Here is a 24,970-nt window from a genome sequence, read left to right as displayed (position 1 = left end):
AATTAAAAAACTTGGCTTCTTGTTCTTGATTTGTCACACCCCACTTTAGGGCCTAGGCGTGTGACCACAAGTTGGTACCTCTTTTGTAAATACATCAGAGTTGCGGGTTTTATTTTAGCGGAAGTCTTTAATAAAATCATATTGAAAACTTATTATTAAAAACTCGGGTTTAAATACCCGTTCAATGTTTACAATATTTTTCTTTAGAAAACATAACTCTTGATCATATTTTGAAATAAAATATCTGAGCCATCAGATAGCATCTAATGACTATAACTCCAATCCTCTATTCCTTCTTGCTTGTATTTTCTAACCCCTTCTTTGTTTTCCTGTAACATGGGGGAAAAATACGTCAGCACAAAGCTGGTGAATAACGTTGACTCTAAAATCTTCTTTTCAATATCTTTGTGAAACCAACAATAATACCTTTATTACTACTCATTAGGCACCCAACTAAATTGGGATCAAATTACCCTAAGTACCATGTACAATTAATTATATACACAATATCATTTCTCTGAACAGTCCTGTAGACCTTCAGAGGCATGTGGATGATATGAACGGCCTCGGGGAAATGCCGAGTCACCATGTATGTTTGGATCCAGACACATGTATACTCTTAATCAGAGTGTCCGTTTCTTATTATTGTACACAAAGTTTTTAAACATTCAGACTCATTATAAAAGGTTTGGGGCGTATTCACCTTTTCTGTTTATAATCAGTTTCTTTTACTGATTCCTGTTTTCTGATTCCTTCTTCTTGCTTTGTTACCTCGGACTTATAGTACGAGAATAACCTTTGTATAAATAACTAGATCAACGATCTAGGTTCAGACATTTAGTCCGTTTTGTATAGCTTTAACCTTGATAAAAACATTTGTTTATTCAAAACATTTGGACCTTTAGTTCTTTTGTTTGTTCATCATTTTCATACTATGTTTCTTCTTCAAGAAGAAACATTAACTTTATATTCTTTATATATGAATATTATATTTCTTAGTCATAAAGAAATATTATTTTAACTATAACCTTCTCTTAAGAAAAGTTATATATTTCTTAATCTTAATCAAGGTTCGGCTATACTTCTGACTTATGGTCTAAGCCATAATAATAATAATATAATAACTTAGGCAGAACCCCTTACCCCTTACCTCGATACGAGCTTGGCATTGCTCTGATACCAATTTTTGGCCCATATGAAACAAACAAATGACACGAGATATTGGGGTGACAACCCTAGACTCTTTTCATATAATCAAACGAACTTAAACTTAAATGGAGAAAAGACTCATTGACCCACTAAAACAATAACCTAGACCCCTATTTATAGATCTACTTAACTGGTTCTCTAAGACAATTATTAAACTTCTCTTCAAGATTAAAACTTTCCTAAACCTATTACAATTTAATTAATTAAAATATAACAAAATAAACCGTTAACTTTATTAACGATTCAAGATTAACAATCAACCATTGTATTTTGGTGCCTCTATCAATTTGCTAACTTTGCCACGAATTTGTAAAACATGAGGTAACATTTCCTTATTGGCTGATGCAGTTTGGATATTTTGGGTAGCGCCTCTAATACTATTAACATATTCCAAGCTAGCATAAGTGGCGGAGCCATGAATTTTTTTTTATAGGTTCGGAATTTTTTGGTGTTCAATTTTTTTCCGGCATCAAAGTTTTCAGGCCCGGATGTGTCGGATCCATCATTTGGCCAAATAAATAAAACACAATATCACAACCATAACAAAAGTATATCATTAACATTAAAATAAAATACAAAGTTATATAAAATTAAAAGGCTACGTATTATAATTGTTCCATATGCGTTTTCATGTATTGAAAACGAATCATAACATCTTCGGTCGCGACTATCAGAAACAACTCATTTTCAATATAGCTAATGCAATCATCATTCATATAATCGCTAACCATCTGATTAGTTCGTATACTATTTTAAAATGATGATAGAGGAGATCAAAAGGGGTACATTCTCATGGATTTAAAAAGGGCCGACGAAAGGAACTTAATTGGTCGAGTTTGTGTAAGTTTACATTTAAAAAAGATTGAAGTTTGGTGTTGTTCGTTCCTTCGTTTAAAGCTTCTTTTTAGGTATAGGAGTTTTTTAATAATATTTCAACCGTTCAAAAAAATATAAATAAATATGGATGAACGATGATGACCATTAAACAAATATGGCTACACATATTATTATAATAAAAACAATATTTGTCTGGACCTAGTTTTTGTGAGCACGATGAAATGGACAAGATTCCTCCTCAAACCATCTTCTTTTCATGGATGCACTAAAATTAAATGGCATGTACTCAAAATGTCACAAAAACGACGACATACTAGCTTAAGAAAATGATATCGTTGTCTCTCTTTGAATTTCAAGTTTTTGTTTTTTTTTTCACCGGCGAACGATGAAATGTTTCTGAAGATTTTGTGACACTAGGTTTGTTCGTCGAAAAAGAATGGGTTCGCACGTTAAATCGTACCTATAAGTTATATATTAAACCGAAATTGAACCAGGTTTGGCCGAACCCGGTGACTTCTATGTGGCTCCGCCACTGCAAGCTACGGACCCTAAAAAAAACAGTTAATAATTCCGCAACGGTTTAATTAGATTTGAATTTTCTAGGTACCTAAATTCGAGTCGAGTCTCTCCTGAGCTACTTGAGACTGGTTCACTAAAAGCTCATAAAAGAGCTAGAGCCGGAGCTCGAGCATTTATTGAAGATCAACTTGGCTCGCAGGCCTATTACTTATTAACAAAAAACCAGCTAGTCGAGCCTAAAACGTGCTCAAGCTTGAAAGATACCTACATATCGAGTTTGAGTTTTAGAAATAGAGCTTTAAATGAGCCGAACACGAGTTCGGGTTTAGCTTACCTCGTTTACCTTTATTTATTTCAATGGTTTTGTTATGTTTAGGCTGATTAGAGGCCTTTACACATATCGTTACAACTTGGTCTAAAAGCTGTCTAGATGGTAAATTCATACAACTCACACCACAAGAAAACACATTAAAAAAATGATATATAGAGATATTTAAATGAATTATTAATATATGTATATGTATGTACACTAAAATGGACGAATTAAAGTTAACCGGCGAAAGAGATGATAGACCAGCAACATAGAACATGTAAAAGAGATAAATTAAATTAGGGTTTAACGATAAATTTTACCAATAAATGAGATCTTATAATCCATTTGAGGGCTATTAGGGTTTGGTAAGACCCATAACCCGTGAAAAATATTCTTTGATGATTAAGGGGTTATTTCACAAATAAATGAAATGTTATAACCCGTTTAAGGGTTATCCGGGTTTGGTGAGACCCATAACCCGCAAAAATTATTGTTTGGTAATGAAAGAGTTTCACAAATAAATGTGATGTTATAACCCATTTAAAAACTATCCGGGTTTGGTAAGAACCATACCCGCGAATTCGGGTCAAATGCATGAGAAGCCTCCATTTATAAATCAAGCAATCTGGTGGCTCTAGAGAATAGGGGGAGCAATCTGAGAGGGACACGGAGGATTTCATAGTATGTGATTATATAGATATTTAGATTTAAATGAATTATTAATATATGTATATGTATATGTATATGTATGTACAGTAAAATGGACGAATTAAAGTATATAAGCAGGGAGGTGCCAGGAAACTTTATTTGAAGCTCCAAATTGTCCTCCTGCTTCTGCCCCTACCTCTGCAATCAGTCGGCCTTTATGGTGTTGTCATTTAAGACATTCTCTTTGTTAATGATATCCGGCTCTTTGTCTCTATATGTATTAACATGCATGTTTCACTTTTATGACAAGTGCCATCATGTATTTGGAATAGTTACAATATATGCTTTCTTATTTATTTTTAAATTCTGAATCAAACATTAATTTTACTTTAATATTATCCTTCTCTAGAGATGATAGGAAATGAAACCCCGAATCCATTGCAAGAGGACGGTTCGTTTAAAGATAGAGTGAGTGACTAATAGATTTGCTTGGCTATTATTTTCGGGTATCTCATTAGTAGTGTGAGCAATTAGTGGTAAAAGATATTCCCTGGTTTGGCCACAGTGTGTTGCTGCTTGGAACTCCAACTAATGAGGTTAGGCCGAAGAACACACAATAGTCTATGGTAGATCGACGAAAGGATGGGCAACCAACCAAATTAGCGCTGTCATAACAATGGGCAAAAAGATTAGTATACATAAGGAAACCCATGAGTTAATAAATTACTAATGATTACGCTTGACGACAGTCCAGTGACGGTTGATAAGACCATCACCAATGCAAGGTGATAAATGCACCAAAAATACTTACGAATGCATCAAAAATACTTATTTTCTCTAAAACTTACAAACATTCTTACTAATACTTACATATCCACATCATCACCATTTTTATGTTTATTTTTAATAATCAAATCATTAATCTGTTTTTTTCTTATTTTTGTATTACTTAAATAAAAAATTATAACTGTCAATCATAAAAATGTTAAACCTAAAAAATAAAAAATATCTATATTAAACTTTTTTTTTGAGTTTTGTTAAAGTAATATTAATAAATTAACTTCTGTATGTAAAACAATACATATTTTCTTATTTTACTCCGTTATTACATTTAAAATGAAATGCAATTCTAATTTCTAACATACAAGCCACTAATGTTTAGGAGTGTTTGATAATTTCTTAATAATCAATAAGAAATTATCTCTTAAAGGTTAAGAGATAATTTTAAATCTGAATGGTTAAGATGTAGCATCTTAACCATTCAGATTTAAAATTATCTCTTAACCATTAAAAAATTGTGAACAATTAAGATGTAAATCTTAATGATCAGAGACACCAAATTATACTTTAGAATTTAGTTTGGTATTTAAAATAAATTAAAACAAGAAAAAGAAAAAAAATTATAATACAAGGATGACCTTAATCCCTACCACCTCACCAAATGCAGCATCCCAAATGCATTTTCCTTAAATGCAAACTCCACCAATGTACTCCCCTTTAAATACTGAATCCACATAAGTCTTTTTGAATGAGTTCGGACTAGATATTGCAATGCTCAAACTCTAAAAGTTTTCGATTATAGCATGATGATCCATTGGCATACTAAAGTATTGGAAGAGCAGTCGTCCTAGAAAGACGTAAAAATCACTAGATTAGTACGTCGTAAAAATCATGTAAATACCTCTAGTTGAAAGGTGAAGAATTTAGTTAGAGAATTCGGACTATACTTTTAAATAACTGGACATGTTTAGATCCTTGTCACAAAATGATAGTGTAATCGCCCGATCAAATCAACCGAAAATGTCGAGGAACTTTTAGTAATAATTACGTCATTGACATATCCACCCATAAAAAGTAATTAAATATTGACAATAAGAAAATAGATTTATATAAGAAAACACATCAACTTACTCAAATTTAGTGATGACTAAGGATAACTTGTAAACTAAGCTCTTAAGGGTTGCTTAAGGCCATAAAGAGCCTTATTCAGAAAGGAAGTTTAATTCAAGAAATGATTATCTTCTTTGTGAAACTTCGGGTTTGGATCGTCCGAGGAGTGCCATCTTAAGTAGTTGATGTGCTATAAGTGTGGCAAAGTGGGGGCATTTGTATATTCAATGTTCAAGTGACTTGAGCTTGTCTTAAAATTGTTAAAAACCGGGCCATGTAAGGAGTGATTACCCAGTTTGAAAAAAGAGGACAGAGAAGTGGGAGAAATTTGTCAAGCTAAGTTACGAGTTCAAGAAAGAAGATTGATGCACCGAGGCAACATGGGGGAATATTTAGATAACGATTGGAATTGCTAGAGTAATATATGACGTTGCATTGTTTGTAATTTCGTTGTAAACGTTGTAATGCATTGGTTGCATCGCCATTTGGTAACATTATCTATAAGAATAATGTTATCCAACCTAAGGGTGAGCATGGGTTAATTCTTTTGGTTAGTACTTAAAACCGAAACCATAACCAAACACTTTTCGTATTGGTATTAGAGAGAAATGATAACTTCAACAATTTCTTTGTTCTTGATAAACGCTTCCCAATTTTCAAAAATTAGTTACTTTAACGACCTTTGATGGTTATACGGGTATCCAAAATACAAATGAGATTAATGTTTTTTTTGTAGAAAGAGTATCATGATGTGTCTAGACTTCAAACAATTTTGCCTTAACCATGTTAATGGTCCAACATTACTGTTTGATAGAGAATCAAAGTGGTCTTTCTAATAAAATTACAAAATGCCATAGTTTTCACATATAAATTCTGAATTGATTCAAAGATGTCTAGTCGGTTTTGGTTAATTCAGATTTAGCTAATCAGTTACCGCAGCTAACCTACTTATTAATATTGGTCCCTCAAATTCATCGACTTGTGACTTGGAGTCTAAAATTACGTCCAACAATGACCCCCTAATTTCCGACTCAAAATCGGTGGATCTTTGTCTCCAAACTTGTCTCATTTGACATGTATGATTAGACCCACAATATTGACCAAATCTGTTTTCACAACCATCTTGGTCTTGATCTCCTGGGACTCCTCTTGATCCATAGTTGTGTTCTTACGTCTTTCCCTGAATCGACTACCTCTGTAACCCTGTCCCCGACCATTCCCTTCGCTGTATGAATTCGCATATCCACTCCATTGGTTGCGATTTTGGTCATTTAGGTTGGAGAAAAAAGCTAGCTCTTGGGGTTTAAATAGGGCATAGGGTTGTTATTTGTAATTGATTCTTTTTCTATGAGCCACCACCCTAAAGTGGATGATAGTTATGTATTTCTTGATCAAGTTTAATAATATTTATTAGCTTCCAATCTTCTATTTGTCTATCTTTTAGGTTTATATTAGTTTATTTGCCTCACAACCATTTGTCTTTACCATTTCTATCAAATTCAAACCGATATATAAATATATGAACAAACTACATGAAAAAACCAGATCTTAGCAATTAAGCTGATCGTAAAAAGTATTACAAAAAGTGTTTTGGATCCCATAAGATTGACTTGTGATGGCGAGGGATTGTTAGCCTTAACTGTTAAGTGAACGTTTGATTATAAGTTATATGTCAAAAGTGTAATAGGTAAAGTGTAGTTTAGTTTTATGTGTCTCTTATGTAAATATGTAAAGTCCAAGGGTCTAGTGTATATTTGTTAATGTATCATACGAACCAACGCAACGATTCTTTATCACTCATGTTAGTTCGTATCTAATGTTATATATGTCCATCGAGTCTGTAAAACATAATACGAATCATTCGCTAAAAATCAAAGCCATTTAGTTTTTATGAACTCTTGAATATTAATCCTGGTCCCTCAAAGAGGGCAGCCTAAAATTTTTTTCTGCCTACTTCTTTTCTTTATTTTAAATGTTTTGATTTAGTAGTTATGAGGATAAAAAGGTCAAGCGTTAAAAAGTTCCTTTAATATTCTTATTGTGGTCCGCTTAAGGCAGCAGATCTAGTGAAGGCAAAATGGACATTTTGTGGCATGTGAACAGTAAGAGTAAATCAGTATATTTAAAGTACATTTCAAGTGGATAACTCTTATGTAGTATATGTAGTTCATCTGTGTTATTACCAATTCTATAAAGCTATATCAAATGTTTCATTAGTATACTGTCTTTTAAGTTATTTAAGGAATTGATTCGCTAAAAATCAAAGCCATTTAGTTTTTATGAACTCTTGAATATTAATCCTGGTCCTTCAAAGAGGGCAGCCTAAAATTTTTTTCTGCCTACTTCTTTTCTTTATTTTAAATGTTTTGATTTAGTAGTTATGAGGATAAAAAGGTCAAGCGTTAAAAAGTTCCTTTAATATTCTTATTGTGGTCCGCTTAAGGCAGCAGATCTAGTGAAGGCAAAATGGACATTTTGTGGCATGTGAACAGTAAGAGTAAATCAGTATATTTAAAGTACATTTCAAGTGGATAACTCTTATGTAGTATATGTAGTTCATCTGTGTTATTACCAATTCTATAAAGCTATATCAAATGTTTCATTAGTATACTGTCTTTTAAGTTATTTAAGGAATATTTAAGATTACAGCTTTAGAAAATAAGTTCTTTCTTAGGTACTTTCTGGAAAATTCACGGGACCATCAATATCCTATTAAGCAACCTGAGATCCAGTAAAACTCACTTTATGTTGACCATAAGACCTTCAAAGGGGTAAAGTTATAAAAGGATGAAAGAAAGGTAGATTCAATATGAAATTCTACACCTCTTTTTTTTCCATATCTAAATAGGTACTACATTTGTTCATTTAACTCTCATTTCCAAATTTGTTGAGGTTTAAAAACACATAATTAAGAAAATAATTCCTGAAACATTTCTAAATGAGAATTATTTTCTGCACCATGTAAATGACAGTGGTGAAAAATAATCAATAACAGTGAATCATTATTTTTTGTTTGATTTGGATAAAGAAACAAAATACTTTTTAAAGTCATGGGTTTTGTTATGATGACGAGGGGTAGGCCTATTCCCCTACCATTCTAGAGAGAGAGACTACCACTCACATGAAGAGTGAGATAATGCAAGAGTCAAACAGCATAAATACTTTTTGTTAACATGTGTATAGATCTGCAGATTGAGACACACAGAGAGCCCTCATACCTTACGGTTTACACTTTACACACATACATAGGGATATGGATGACTAAAATCTGCATAAAATATCTATTTATATTAAAGAATATGTAAAATATAAAGTATAAACCTTATATGCATGCCAATATTTATTGTGTATAAATTACCTGTCACCACATGCATACATCTATATATATACCTATAAATATATAGATATATACATGTGTATATATATCTACATCTGACTGGACCCTAGGTCAATTTAATACTTCCATCCTCTCTCTCTCTCTCTCTGTATCTATCTATCTAACTCTATAGACACATTGGTTTAGGGGTAGACAGTTTCAACTGATTGCAAAGGAGAAAAAGGAAGAGTTTTGAAGGGTTCTTTGAAGACTTTAAAGAGCATGTACCCATGTTTTGAAAACCTAAAGAAATAAATTTTAAGAAACCCTTTTGATTTTTAAAAAAACATGGGAAGTTGTGGGAGGAATGGAGCAGTAAGGCAATACATAAGATCAAAGGTTCCAAGACTAAGATGGACTCCTGAGCTTCATCACTCTTTTGTTCATGCAATTGAAAGACTTGGAGGTCATGAAAGTAAGTTCTTTTATCCAATTTTCTTGTAAGTTACTTACTTGTTGGCTGATGCTGTTTTGACCATGATGGTTATGATTTATGAACATATGATGATATATGAACTGATGTATGTTATGTATATATGTATGTGTTTGAGAAGAAGCTACTCCAAAACTTGTTCTTCAGATGATGGATGTTAGAGGACTCACCATTTCCCATGTCAAAAGTCATCTTCAGGTTCTAATTTTCATAATTCTTATGCTTTATTGTTTTTTTATACTTTTTATTTGTACAAAGAACCATCTTTACATGTGAACATATTTCTCTTGTATCATTGGAACTTTTTAACAGATGTATAGAAGCATGAAGTGTGATGGAAACAAACAAGGTATACTTCTCTTTATGGCCGGACCTACTGCATAAGGATGGGGTCAACTGACCCTGTAGATTTTATATTTATATAAATTAAATTATATGTTACAGTTTTTTACCAACTTGAAATTTTTGGGTTAGAAAAACCAAAGTGAAAACAATAAATTTTTTTTATGGAATTTGATGGAGTACTTGAGTCATGATAACTTTAAAAACCTTATTTTAACTTTTGGTTCACGGGTTAGAATGACAAGTTATCTTTATTTATGTGATCATAGTCAAACCGAAAACTTGATCGCCGAATGAAGAGACATTCGAGCACAGAAAAAATAAAAATCCTATCCTAGTCGAAAAAATCATGGCTCTCGAATTGTGTATTTTGTGCCAAATCGCTATTTTGAACAACCAAACCCTAGTACTAAATATTTCGAAAACTTTATGTTTTAAGACCAACTTTGTATAATAACAATTCTTGATTTAGAGTAGTTTAAAAAGATTCAACTTTCACTTGCAAAATTGTGGTTATTTTGATATAAAAATCTACATATATAGAAAAGCAAACAGTGAAACAAATCAACCTGTCCCCCTTTCTAACAATGGAAATCTTTAAAAGCCTCAAATATTCCCCTACAAGTATAGTTAAATCAAACTCTTGTTAAATTTAGCATTTTCAAATTAAGGTTCTTCTATATAGTTTGAGTCAACACATGTACATATTCTTGATTTCTTTAAGTAGAAAGATCGAGCTACATGTCTTTTTTAGTTTTTTTTACACACACCATTTTTTTTGTTTCTTTCTGTTTATTGCTTAATGTGGGGACACTACTTGGTCTCCATTATGGCAAATTGGCAACTAATAATGATCATGATTATTAACACTTAATCATATTAGATTATGAAGATCCCAATTCCATTGGATCAAGAAGAAGACAATCTCTTGAGGAGCATCATGATGAATGTCTTGATCATGATCATCATTTGAAGCCCATCTTTGAAGATTCACATCCCCACTCCTTTTTCACCCTCTCTTCTAAAAGGTTTATTCATCATTTTAATACATATGTTCATATATAATATGATAGCCACAAAGTTACATTGGAGCTTTTGTCTTCTTAAACCTTTTGAGATGATCAAAATAGTAACTTTTTATGTGTTGCAGACACAAAAGTAAACTAAAGAGTTATTTTTTTGCTTTTGCATGTTGAATTTATATTTTTTATATAAATATTCATGTGTTTCTAGAGGGAGAATGGAGACAAGAGATGGTAAGCATGAGTGGTGGGAAAATGGAGTTGTAGAGCACCTCACATGCCAGCAGCCTCCTTATTCTTTCCCACATTTTCTCTTGCATTCTTCTTTTACCCATGTAAATGCTATTCATCCAGAATCAGACCTGTTGAAGGTACTAATTCCACCCTCTCTCTTTCACTTTTTATATTTTTGTACACACACACACTTCTTTAATATGATTTTAGTATATTACGAGAAAAAAAAATATACAAACATGTGATTTTAATATATTTATATTTTATTATTGGTTCATATGTAAAAGAAATAACTTCTTGCATATAGATGTTGCATAAAAACAATTAACTAAGTTTTTTATGTGTTTTAAATATTTCAAAGTTTACCTACATGGTAATATAACCCACACATAATTTGAGCACATTGTATAAATAAATGAAGTTTGTTTATATTCTTAAAAGTTTTAAAATTGATAAAAAAACAAATGATTTGTTTTATTATTGATGTGATAATTTGTGGGAAAATAAACTTAGATTTAACACAATGAGTGCAAGATGTAAAGATCGTATAGTATAACTACGTAAAATATGAATGGTATAAAAAGATACGTACACAATTTTTTTTTGTAGATAACTATTATTAAACGTTTGTATGCGTTATTTTATACGTAATACATGAGAGGTTATGTAACTGTCTAACTGGCAAATTTTCTTACTCCGTTAGTATATAAGTGTTTATATATTGTGGTTCTCGTGCTTCTCTAGTTGAAGTTATTTATATGAACATGCACTAAATAAACATCATATTTTTATGAGTTTATGTATTAAATAATTATGTTGTGTATGAATCATATTTAATGGTTAAATATAAGTTTAATATGTCTAATAAAAATGAGTTTATAACTTCGTAAATTTCATATTTGGAGTTGAATTTGTTGGATGCATTTCTCAATCTTTTCCCCACAAAACTCCAAATTTTTTTACAGGTTACTTAGAGAGGAAAAAAACACATCAATAAGATTTGTAAATAGTGGATGTTTTTATACCTTAAGTTTTATTATTTACTTTATCTTAATTATATATGTATTACAAAATTTAATGTGATAAATAATGTTAGGTTAAATTTAATATAAAGTGAACATATTTATAGCATCCCCTTTCTTTAAACTGTAGCAAACAAAGTGGTGATGATTTTTTGCATGCATGTGTAGCTTTCAAAAGCAGAAAATATGCTGATTGCTCTAAAAATCTGTTTGGTTGCTTCGACATTGATGTTTTCTGTACTTTTACATTATTTTGAGAAAACCTAAACATACAATATAAATACGAATCTTTTATACCTACATGGCTACATATCTATGCATTCTATGACTCTATGTGTTACATAGTCTTGAGAATGTTACTCTACGTAAGGTTGGTTTTGTTTGGTGTTGAAAATGTGATGTGTGTACACACTTTTCAAAGGTTTTAAAGGGGTTTGGTAAGAAATTAGGCACCTCTTGAATTTTGTTCTCTTTTGTTTTTTATGCTTCGTGAATAATAAAACTTAAAAATATCTTTTAATAAAAACTATCTTAAAACAAAATTTAAAATTACAAATAATACAAATAACTGATTATTTTGTAATTTCTTACCATACATAAATACATACAATAGGTGGTAGGAAAATCGAATATATAAAAAACTAAAATAATATGATAAAAAATGATAAAAAGTATTTTGAATTTTTGTCAACATTTTTTGTTATAATATATTATTAGCTTCCTCTTTCTTTAATTATGTAGCTTGAATTGACTTAGGTCACTTCTCTTATTAACGAGTTAAGTGCCATTTTATTATCTGTGGATTGACTATCTATGCAATTTTAGTATTTATTTTTTATTTTGTGCAAATGACTACCTCAGTTTCAAAAAACTTGCATTTTTAGTACTTTTTTTAATACCCGTCTATTTTTGCCGTTAAGTTAGTGATAATTTGTAACTTCGTTAATTTCTTTGTTTTTTTTTCTTACCCTTATATCTTGTAAACCCAAAATCCCCAAAACAAAACACCAAAATCCAAATCCTAAATCCCCAAACCCTTTCTCCAGATCATCATAGGGTTTGAATTTTTACGATATTTGGGGATTTAGAATTTGGATTTTGATGTTATGATTTGGGGATTTAGGGTTTACAAGATATAAGCGTTTAAAAGAAAAGAAAATAACGAAGATACCAAATTATCCCTGACTTAACGGAAAAAATAGACGGGGTTAAAAAAAATACTAAAAATGCGAGATTTTTGAAACTGAAATAAATAATATGTACTAAAGTTGCGTAGTTGGCCAAACCACATGTATTAAAATGACACTTAACTCTAAATTAACAAACCAAATTGTTACTTTGTAGCCGAAATCGACCGGTTCTGAGAGTCTAAAACCATTAATATAGTTATAGGCTTAGTTTCTATCTATAACCAGAACCGAACCGATCTAGCTCATGCTTTCTTCTATACATACATCATACATATATTCATAGCCATATTTTAAGGGTGTAATAAAATGTTATTTCTCATATAAATCACAACATTTTGTTTTTGTTCATACATACATAACTATTTAAGCAACTGTAATTTCTCATTTTTTTACAATTTCGTGTTGTGCATTTACACAGATTTTAGGAGACGATGACCATGGAAAATGTGGACCATTTAAGAGACGAAAATTGGAGAGTTCAACAAGCATTCAAGATGAACATGAAGATGAAAACGGATTAGTATTAACGCTTTCATTGCCCGATCCTCCAACACAAAAGAGTAGTAATGGTTCATCGACGAGTGACATTAGTGACGTTTACTTAATGCCTAGTGTAAATGATGGCTCATCGAACAAGTGTAGCGTTAATTTAGACCTATCTATTGCTTTATGTGGCAACTGAAGACCCTTTTTTAAATTAACAAATTAGTTGTAGACTGTAGTATTATTGTCTTATTGCACATTATCCACTAGTTTGTTTTAGCACCGTATAATGTTGGTAACGAAACCGTTTTCTTGTGCAATGTACCTTGAATATCGGTTGTAAAATCGATTAAAACAAGGTAACCGTGGAAGTGTTTATGTTAATCGTTTTCTTTTACCAAATAGCATTTGGCTGAACGATGTTGTGTTGCTCATGGTTGGTTGCTATGTGCGAAAGATTATTCGATTCTTGCTGGGCTTAACTTTGAGTTTAAAGGGATCTAAAAGCCCAAATCATTTTATTTTAATATAAAACCGACTTTTTTTACAGTAAGACCAATATTTTGTTGAAAGCAGCTTTAGATTGCTTTTTTCTCCTTTTGTTAAAATAATATGGTTACTTAAACTTTTCAATTTATTGTGCAAAATGAAGTGTAAAACTAAGGTGCACAAATCGGGTGTTAGAAAAACCTGGGTTCGGGTATGATTGGATATTGGAAAATCGGGTATTAACAATACACGGGTCGGGTATTCTAAAACTGGATAATTGAATACCCTATTTTCGGGTATTGAAAATACCATATTTTCGGGTTTTTTATCCTGGGTATAGATTTGGAATTTTTTACCGGGTATAAATTTGGTATTACCGGGTACAAATCGGGTTCGGTTCGGGTACAGGTTTTGGTACTAAAATGCATACCTATTCGTACCCTACGGGTAGGGTCGGGCGCGGGTTAAAAAATCGGGTATAAAAAAACCAGTTCCCGGTTATTTTCTGGTTCGGGTTTTTTTGTGCACCTCTACTTGTTAGAAATGTGAAAACAAATGAAGCTTGAGTTTTGAGTTGTAACCATGAATGATAACTAAAATAAACATGATACAGCCCAGTCCAACTATCGGCCCATGCAGACGTAAAACACCATTATCCATGCCACCGGCCCATATACTATTTTAAACACTTAAAAATTATACTACATATTAAATTTACTCTCTTTCGCTGGGAAATTTGTATAAGTAACGTAAATTTATCCAGTTTTCGTCCGAAAATTTGAACACGGTACCCCCCACCCTCCCTCGATCCCCCGGCCAAGCTTCGCCACTGGAGCTCCACATCATCCGGAAAATAGAAAAGACTTGTCTATTGTCTACTATCTATTGTTTTTGTGTCGCTATATCGGCAATCTAAACCATATATATTAACAGAATAACAGTATATAGTAACAAAATTCTTACAAATCCAACAGGATCATACTTTCCAATTACTTATTAATTTAATGTTTTAAAATCATAATTGATTTTGAGTTCAGGGATTTGGTCAACATACGACATGAAAATGAAAAGATTGCTTACGAATGCTGATATTATTGATTCTACATATCTATCTATATATATAACTAGTTTTTATCGTCCCGTAGGGTTGTGTTACATTATTCATTTTTAATATTTATGTTTTTGGATATTAAGTTTATTTATTGTAAGGAAATTAATAATACACTTAGGGCTTTATGATAAAAGAGTTACATAAATAAATAATATTATTTACCTGGTTAAAATATATCTGGGTTTGGTGAGACCCATGACTCGCTTATTTTTTTTACTATAAAATTGTTTATTTATTATAAATAATATCTTTTTTTAAATCGAATATTAATTTTTAGCATATCCATATTTTATAGTATTTTCATACCAAATATTTGGTAAGATTAATTTTTAATTTAATAAGATGTTATAACACGTTTAAGAGCTATTTGGGTTTGGTAAGACCCATACCTGTGAATTCTGGTCAAATGCATGAGAAACCTTCATTTACAAATAAAACAATATGGTGGTTTGAGAAAATTTAGGTATCAACCATAGAGCTTTTAAATGTTTCATTTATATATATTTAAGATAAGATTAAGATTCTTAAATAGATAAACCAACATGCTTATTTATTCCTTAATATTAGAACGAGTATGATTATAACTCGAACTCCCGGTTTGGCCCAACTCACCGAAACTGGTTTGACAACATCCACAACACAACGTGTCCCTCTACCTCCTCGTCGGAACCAAGCCATGTCATTTGGGCCTCTAAGATGATACACATTGAAGGTGCTCAGTGTTTTATGAGACGTCCGCTAGGAGAGTGAATGTGTTTTGTTTATGAGAGTAGGAAACGTTTCAAAAACTGTGTGTGGGTAAAATTTGTTTGTGAGAAGAGCAGAATAATTGGTTTATCGTTTTTTTTTGTTGTTTTTTTTATTTAATAATTCATTTAACATATCTATAATATATATAAACGAAATTATAAAAAACCTATGTGTCGCGATATGATCGCTTCCTCTTTTTTGGAGTTATCAGATTTTCTTGATTTATAAATGGAGGTTTTTTATGCATTTGACCCGAATTCACGGGTATTGGTCTCATCAAATCCAGATATTTCTTAAACGGGTAATAACATCTCATTAAATTAAAAACTAATCTCATCAAATATTTGATATAAAATATAAAGTAAGGATATACTAAAAATTAATATATGATTTATTTAATATATATATATACACACACTAGCTTTTAGCCCGCGTGTCACGCAGGTTACTTATAAGTGTTTTTTTAATTATTGATTTAGGTCAGTTTGACCGGATAACTTATATTATGTTTGTTAGTATACATGATGATTGAATTTAATTCTACTTATTTCATAAATTATTGTCGTTGTACATCATAAATTTATAAAATAGTACTAAATCAAGAATTAATAATATTGTAAGTGATAAGAAAATAATTTATTTCAAATAAGTGAAAATTTCCTTGAAAACGACATTTGTCGTTTTCTTAGCCTGCTTGTCGTTTTTGTCTAGAATCAGTATCTTCAGACCCTTTTTACTTGTAACTCTTGATAGTGCGACATACAATTGTCCGTGTGAGAAGACATCGTTCTTTAAGTACAAACCCACCCTAGATAATGACTGTCCTTGACTTTTGTTTATTGTCATAGCGAAACAAACTGATAAGGGATATTGTTGTCTTGTAAACGTGAATGCGATGCTCTTATCAGAAGGTGTCAGGGCGATTCTTGGAATAGAGATCCTCTCACCAGTATTAGTCCCTGAAAGAACTTTCACCTCGATTACATGCGTACTTCAGGCCATTTAGGATTGCATGTTATTGTGATGAAGAAGTCTGGGTATCCATACCATTTACAGAGGGTCATGGCATCTAAATAATTTTGCATCATGTACCGAGCACCTCCTGTAAACGAAGAGGGCAATATGATGCGTTGTCCTACGTTTGTGACATCCGAACGTCCCTGTTCCTTTAGAGATCTGAGGTTCTCAAATGTTACGGACCTCAGTTCTTTTTATTTACTTCTTATAAAACAAAGCCTTTTGCTTTCAATCATCGTGTAACCGTCCACCAGTAATTGCTGTAATAGCGTTCTTGAGTATAGAGTTTTTGAGAACTCGCCAACCCTGTCTTGAATCATATATGCAAACCATTCTCTCATTGTAGTATAAGGTCGCTTGTTACCGTCATCGTCTTCAACTCCTCTATGCTTGATTTTAGTTCGGTAACCATCTTCACCATTAGGATGTAGCAGCGGGTACTGAAGTGGCATGTACGAAGGATGTAGCTCATTCATATATTCTAATTTGCCTCCTACTTTGTTGACAACAATATCACGCGGCTCGAACGACTCCTCGATATCTCCTACAATTAGTGCTGCAACTTCTGAAGTTGTTGGGAGGTTGTATGTTCTGCCATCTTGTTGTCTGTTACATATAAGACGTAGCTTCAGGTCAGTAGTAGGCTGTTGGTTGTAAACATCTCTTGCCATTCTGTAAGTTTTTACTAAAACATTTTGGCGATCAAGCATCTCTTTCAACCATATAATAATCTCAGTATCCATAATCTTTTCGGCAGCTGATGTTTCAGCATCGGTGTCTCTGAAGAAATTACATCTATTAGTATTAGTATGGATAAATAAATATAAACGTAGTGGTTGATTTGATTTAAAATTGTAAATAAATGTGCACCTGAAAATGGTTTGTCTGTTTTGAATTTCGTTTTCTGTATCATATATGTAAAGCTGTGAGAATTTTGGCTTCGCCCCATCCTTGGGTAACAGACTTCCAATAGCATGGTAGTTTTGACCGCTCATTCTGAACACATAAGGAGCTTTTCCTTTATTAATTGACGCGTCAACCTTTCCTCCCATAGAAGTAAAAGAGAACATGGAGTTGTAACGGCGAATGTTTTTCAGGAAGAACTTGCTTTTGGTGGTATTTGATTTAAATAGTTCTTCATACTCAGGGTTCGGTCTAACTGGTGGTGGTAACTCAACAACGCCATTATGACAACACAAACTATAAGTCACTTTTGTTTCTTTCCGTTTGCCTCTTGTAGCCTCGTCGTTCCAGAGTTTAGCATGACACATCTCACACACAACAGACTGGTCTCCATGATCCAAGTAATCTGTAGTTATTAAAAATTAAAAATGATAATAGACATGTTCCATGAATTTTTAAATATAAGTAAATTAATGTAAAAACATCGCATAAGTGAACCGACTTTTTGAAATTCCATTAAGTCCGTTATTCTCAGGCACACGACAATCTCCTCTTCCCTTACGATGCATGTTTTCTTTCCTACTTATACGTTTCTGTTACGCAGAGCCGTCTGTTTGAATGACTAAAATGTATGTAAAAAACATGTTAGTAGTGAATCAACAAAAGCCAATATAATTTAATTTTATGATACCTATGTTTGAATGATTAATCGTAGAAGTTGCGGTAGTAGTCATGACGTTTGAATTTGATGATGCGGCCTTATCGAGTATTGAAACATGATTTCCTCTCCTACTATCCAAAATTAATTTTCTTCTCATACGATTTACTTTTGCTACATTGGTTGAGTTAACTTTTCCTCTTTTTGCATCCAAAAGGAACTTCCTTTTAAAACGATTATGTTTTGAGAGCATCTTCTTTATTTGAGTTCCTAAGATAATATTAAAATGTATGTTCATATAAAGAGAAAAATATAACATTGCTAATATTCTTATTTTTGATGTTGAAATGCATTACCATTAGTAGAATTACAAGTCTGAGTGTTGAATATTCTTCGGGTACTAATTTCTACAAGACATATAGCAAATAATTTCAAGTCAATTGCAATTCAAAATTGTTCATCAACGAAAAATAAAAAGTATTTTTAAGAAGCTCCAAATAAGCAAATAAAAACCAATCCAAAAGTTTGCATCGTTATTAAAAAAATTTAAGCCGATTATTTATTTCTCCTTTTTAGGTGTTAAGAGATTAGATTGTTCTTGCCAGCATCTTGAACTTTTGATGATCTTTCTGGTTTTGAAGTTGACTGTTGCGGTGCGTTGTCGACATCATACACATCTTGGAGCTTCCTCTTTACGGTTTCAGCATTCTTGTTCTTGCTTTGTTTGTTGACAGCCGATGCCTTTGATGTCTTTCTCTCCAAAGGCGTGACATCATCATCTTCGATATTAACAGAATCCTAATAACGAAATTTAAAGTTTCATAAAAAAGTTCATAAATTATGTGTATACTTATAGTTGTTGTCACGAAATTAATCTATACTTCATACCTTATTAGACATGTTTATACAGGATGTGTAACGGAATCTTCATTACTTGAATCGGAGATTGGTTCATGAGGCTTTTAAACAAAAAAACAATCAAATTCTTAATGTTATCAAATACGGTATGCAGTAAATATAAGAAAAATTAAACATGTATAAACCCAAAAACAATAACTTAACTATAAAATATCTTACCAGATTCAATTCATGCTTTTTTTGCAGCTCGTCTATTATGTTTGGATCTTTGGTAAGTCTAAAAATATTGATTAACTATGAATGTGCAATTCTCATTTAATTGTAATTGTTATTATGAATGTGCAATTCTCATTTAATTGTAAAGTTAAACCATATCAATTTTGTAGTATAACCGACTTACCTCCACCAATCTCTTAAACAAATCCATAGCAGTAATCTTGAAAATGGTTAACGCTTGTCCTTCCCATAAAGTTAACGCCAGGATCGATCCAGTTGAGTCTTGAACATCAAAAGGAACCCGGTACCTACACATTAATGGTGATTAACATTGTTATAGACAATAACTATATATGTTATCTTATTTTAAGCATAAAAAGGGATTATGTCTATTATCAAATGTTATTGTTCACAAACCTAGCAACTGCATTGACAATAGCACCGTTGCATTTCATGCTGCTGCATTTATACTTTCCTTTGAATTGATTCAAAGATGTCTCCCCGTCGATCTCCCCTTCATGGCTTTCCTTGTCTTCCTTTGTAAGCGTTGTAGCACACACTTTACAGACAATATAGTACCAACGGCTGTAGTTAGATGCTGGGATTATGCTTCCACAGACGACAACCTTTTTTGACTAAAACAAATAAACGGAATTTATAATTTAATAAAGTTATAATAAAATGACATTAATATAAATAAAGATAATAGTTAAACAATACTGTTCTTATAGCTTCAACTTCTCTGATATGACTGAAGTCCGTGTCATTAACAAATTCATCAAGAAACCGATTCCGTATAGTTGGTGGGCTTAGCAAAGCGCTTGAAGACGTTTGAGAGGCAATCATTTGAACCAAACTAACAATAAACATTAAACTGTTAGTTAAATAGCATATGCATGCAATAAAAATATCGATGTTATTTTAAAAGTTATTTAAAACTGTTTAACCTTTTCTTAAAATCTACCATCTCTGGGATTTCTTGATTAATGATTAACTTCGTAACGCCGTTTGCGTTAGAGATGCTAGGTATTCCTGAAAAACGATAACATTGATATGAATAGGTAATCAAAACTGTCATAAATTTTTTTAATATAAATTAACATGTTAATAATAAAATATAAACTTATTAACTAACCATTAAAAGGTTTGTATACAACAAAGTTTAAAATAACAACCACCGGAGCCTCTTGTGGATTCTTTTCAATGTAAGATAGAATCTGTGTTGCAAACGAATTCCATAAAGTGATACTGATTTTATTGCCACTGAAATAAATATATAAAAATTGTTAGTAACAAATGTTCAATGTATAACTCTTTTATTATTAAAATACTTACTTGCTTCCATATAAGTCGATTTATAACAATTTGGCAGTTGTACCGCTTTTCTTTATGATATCTCTAGCATATCCATTATCTTTAATAATTCCAATAACATCTGTTGACAATATAAACAAAATCAAGGTTATTAAATGTGTTAAGCGATAAGACGGAAGATATCAAACAAAATCAAAAGCTATAGTGAGTCAATAAAAATCTAATGTTAAAACTTAGTAGTTAAATGTACTAACTAGTGCATGTATCGGCAGCAATTGCTCCAGAAAGCAACGTGTCAATGTCTGTAAATTTGAATGTGTGAATGTCGGCAACAAAATCATTACATAGTCTTACATCAGTCGTCTTGGACAGATTTACTCTATGAGAGTTTTCCACATACTTGAACCTATCAGCATAAGCTCCAAAACTTGCTTTTGAAATTTTATACCAGCAAGTTTCTTTTATCTTATTATCAAAGTAGCTTATAAACTTCTTTGGAATAGAAGCATGTACTTTATTTCCCTTAAGGAACAAAAATAAGAAAAAACACATATAATAATTTTTTTTTGATATGAAACGTAAAGTAACTATTATAATTATAATTAAGTCGTACCTCTTCGTCTTGTAATATTAAATCCAAAGAAATAATGAAAAGGGGTTTGTCAAGTACATGGTTTATCCCACTTCCTTAAGACCCTTACCAGCAGAACTGATTTCTCATTAGCATCTCCAAGATCATTCAACACCGTAAACTTTTTGGTATCCATTCTGCAAATAATCATGTATAAGAAATCGTTCATTCAAAAATAATTTGGTGGTTATGAATAGTTGCTTATTTATTTTATATTTAAAGTTCACTACTTTATTGGTAATCAAAGTTAATTTATATGGGTCACCATGATAAATGACGGTACCTTAACAAACCGAATTGATACCGACAAAAAAAATGATGAGAAGTAAACTGTTTATGGACATTAAAACCGTTAATCGAAAAGTAACAACAGTGAACAATACCCAGTTGTACCACAACACAAAAGGTGAAACTTTTGACGGACATGAGAACTACATCAGAATTATTGAAAAAAAAAATATTGAGCTGAGTCATCAGAAGGCACTGACGCCATAAGCTCACAAGTGCTTTTATGCAATACCCTCAATCACACATGTCACCATAATAAAATATAAAGTTATGTAATTTAAAAAAAAAACTACCAAGAAGGGTAAGATTTTTTCAATTATTCCTATTAATCAAGAGACAATAGAGAACTATAGGTGATTGATCAGAAGTGAAGTAAGGAAGAAGCCTAACATCAGAATTAGTGAAAAAAAAATATTAGTCAATTGTTTTTGTTTTTTTTTAAAAAATTTTTTGGTTCTGTCTCAGATTTGCTACAAACAGAAACTGAAGAAACCAACCGAATTAAAAAAATTGATTCATGGTCATATAGATTAACCAATATCTTTTAGTTATAATATAACCAACAGAACTAACATTAATAGTTTATAACAACACCTAATGTAAACATACCGTATGCAGCTGGATTGAACGATTTGCTTGGAACTTGCAACTAATATTGGTGGATGTTGAAGAAACAAAGGCAACGATGATATGTATATTTATAATGATTTACATATGAGTGGTATTATATCTATAATAGGTAAAGATATACCCTATATTAAATAGGGATTTGAATTTAATTATTATTAAGAAAAAACGTGAAACTATTTATAAATCAGAACATGATATATAAATGATGTTTTTCTATATTTCAAGATTTAGTGTTAAAATTATGTTAAGCATATTTACAATTCAATAACAAACGTTTTATTAGTTTTGTATACTAATATTTGTTATTAATATTAATATTTGTCTTGTTTATAATATGAGGTCATGACTGGGCTTGGACTTGGATTACTAAAAGACCAAACCATCCAAGTAAAAATATTTATTTATTCTTTATTATTCTAAAAATATATTGATGACTAAATATATTTTGGTCATTCTATTTATATTAAATACATTCAACTAATCAATCAAAGAGTTGTCTAAAAAGCTCATGGCTTGACGCTTTCTCGAAGCTTACTTGAAAAAAGCCAACTCGAATGCTTGGTTTGTAAAAGAGTGGAGCCAATGGTGGTTTATAATGTTTTTTTGACAACCTTAAACGGACCCAAATTTAAGTTATGCCTTAGACATAGTGTTAATTTAATCAATTTCACAAGTGATCAGTTGACATTTTATAACTAAGCAGAATCCATGTTGTTGACTAATATTCAATGTTGACTTTTGCAATGACTTTGGTAATATTTGACTTTGACTTAATAAATAACATCACATATATAAGATCTTAGATAAGTTAAACCAAAAAGCATTTTTTGATATATACTTAATAAATAACATCACATATATAAGATCTTACATGTTCTTTGGAACCTTCAGATTGCCTAAAGTATACAAATTAATTTTTGTTTATATAAATTCATGATTAAGTGTAAAAAGCAGCTGAGACGGAAAGTGTCTAGCATACTCGCTATGCATAAACTCACAAAGTGAGGTCTTCCTTCGTTCCATTGGTGCAGGCGTAGCAACAACTTTATTATCCTATATATGAGGCATACATGCATACATACTTTTAGTATAGTTCTTATTACTACACGAAAATCTATATATAATTACACAATCATCAAATCAAGTGTAACTAACCTCTTCCTCAACCCTTAATCGGAATTCGTTCAATAAGCCTATAGGATACTCGATTTTTGTTTTATCTTCAGCCATTTGGAAGCTGAAAATTTTACAAAACTGATTAATTCCTACATCTATCAAGTCAAATAAGTGAAACCTAATTCAATTTTAGGCAACTTGTATACATATAAATCGAGGATAAAATTGCATAGATAGAGTATAATAAACGATATATCAGAGACACGTCTATAAAGCGCATACCTCATATGGAGAGCGGCAAGTACTAACCACATCGTTCTCATTAAATACGGGAATAACCTTATAAGACAATCAAGAATCCACCGTTTCAGTGAGTTGTTTTCTAGACTCTAGACTTCAAAAGTCGTTATCAGTCACGAAAAACTGAGCTGATATCACATCCAGCTGCAAACACAATATTAAGTGTCTCATTTAAACAAAAGTTAAAGACGTGGTGACATGAATTAAATGAAAATAAAGAAATAAATCGAACCTGACTGAACAATGTGTTGTAAAGTGCCATAAGACCGTTTTGTCCAACCGCTGCAGCCTTACCGTCAAGCTCAACTTGCGGTTTGTGAAGATTCGCAAAGCTTTCCACTTGAGATGATAAAGGTAGAAGCATGAAAGCATCTAGCAGCTGCAACTTGTACATGTTTGAATGGACACAAATACCATGATAAACAAACATTAACCTCATCAGCCGTATCACATATATAAGATCTGAGATAAGTTAAACCTAAAATCATAATAATTACAATTAACCAACATATAAACAATTAACTTCACAAAACCGATTAAAAATTGTATAATTGACTGTTGAAAAAGAGTAGAAATTAGAGAGTTTACCATTGAAATCGAGCAATCTGGGAGGGTTTCGTACCAGAGAGAGGATTAAAGTTTAGATGCGTAAGGGTTCTGTGGTTTATGGGTTTAATGGATAGCATCACAAGTCTAGATTTGGTCAGAGAGTCTCACCTTAATATATCGACAATGAACATTAAGATGTTGATAGCCGGTTGCACTCCGATCTAAATTGGGGTTTTATTGAATTGACCCAGTATTTGGATTTTGTAAGAATAATGACCCACGAAATTTAAACCTTAAACGGGTTAAATCAATGAGAATGCACCATTTTAAAATAAAACAAATCTGGTGGCTCTAAAAAAGGGGGGAGCGACCACATCGCGACACCTAAGCTTTTTTGTTTTCGTTTATATATATTATAGATATATAATTAAAAAACCAATTTTATAGTAAAAATATAAACGGCTCTAGTCTCATCAAACCCATATAACTTTTAAACCGAGTTATAACATCTCATTTATTTGTGAAACAATTTATCATCAAACCATAAGTATATTATTAACTTTCATACAACAAAAAATAAAAATTTAAAAATAAATAAATATTAGAAACAAATAATATAAAA

At 31.5% G+C, this 24,970-nt stretch overlaps 1 protein-coding gene and 2 long non-coding RNA genes across 3 annotated transcripts; 1 reads left to right on the top strand and 2 right to left on the bottom strand.

Moving 5' to 3' along the window:
* Window positions 1–8,839: 8,839 nt before the first annotated feature.
* On the top strand, window positions 8,840–14,174 carry LOC143569305 (uncharacterized). The gene is made up of 6 exons (XM_077055256.1): window positions 8,840–9,207; window positions 9,347–9,423; window positions 9,538–9,574; window positions 10,451–10,595; window positions 10,801–10,960; window positions 13,454–14,174. Exons 1-6 carry the CDS (start codon window positions 9,081–9,083, stop codon window positions 13,715–13,717), a joined length of 810 nt encoding a protein of 269 aa, XP_076911371.1. The 5' UTR covers window positions 8,840–9,080; the 3' UTR covers window positions 13,718–14,174.
* Window positions 14,175–19,701: 5,527 nt separating this feature from the next.
* Window positions 19,702–20,553, bottom strand: LOC143569304 (uncharacterized). Its single transcript, XR_013141718.1, has 3 exons — window positions 20,468–20,553; window positions 19,938–20,376; window positions 19,702–19,828 (listed from the first exon to the last, which is right to left on the bottom strand). It is a non-coding gene; the product is annotated as an uncharacterized LOC143569304 (long non-coding RNA).
* A 2,766-nt stretch (window positions 20,554–23,319) lies between these two features.
* Window positions 23,320–24,156, bottom strand: LOC143569303 (uncharacterized). The gene is made up of 3 exons (XR_013141717.1): window positions 24,032–24,156; window positions 23,539–23,620; window positions 23,320–23,436 (listed from the first exon to the last, which is right to left on the bottom strand). It is a non-coding gene; the product is annotated as an uncharacterized LOC143569303 (long non-coding RNA).
* Between the last annotated feature and the right edge of the window lie 814 nt (window positions 24,157–24,970).

This window comes from Bidens hawaiensis, unplaced genomic scaffold (genome assembly GCF_021521415.1).
Source record: "Bidens hawaiensis isolate Kalapana, Puna unplaced genomic scaffold, B.hawaiensis_p1.1 tig00024447_1, whole genome shotgun sequence".
Taxonomy (NCBI): Eukaryota; Viridiplantae; Streptophyta; class Magnoliopsida; order Asterales; family Asteraceae; genus Bidens; species Bidens hawaiensis.
The sequence above is the reverse complement of the archived record's forward strand: the minus strand, read 5'-3'. Positions and strand labels throughout refer to the sequence as shown.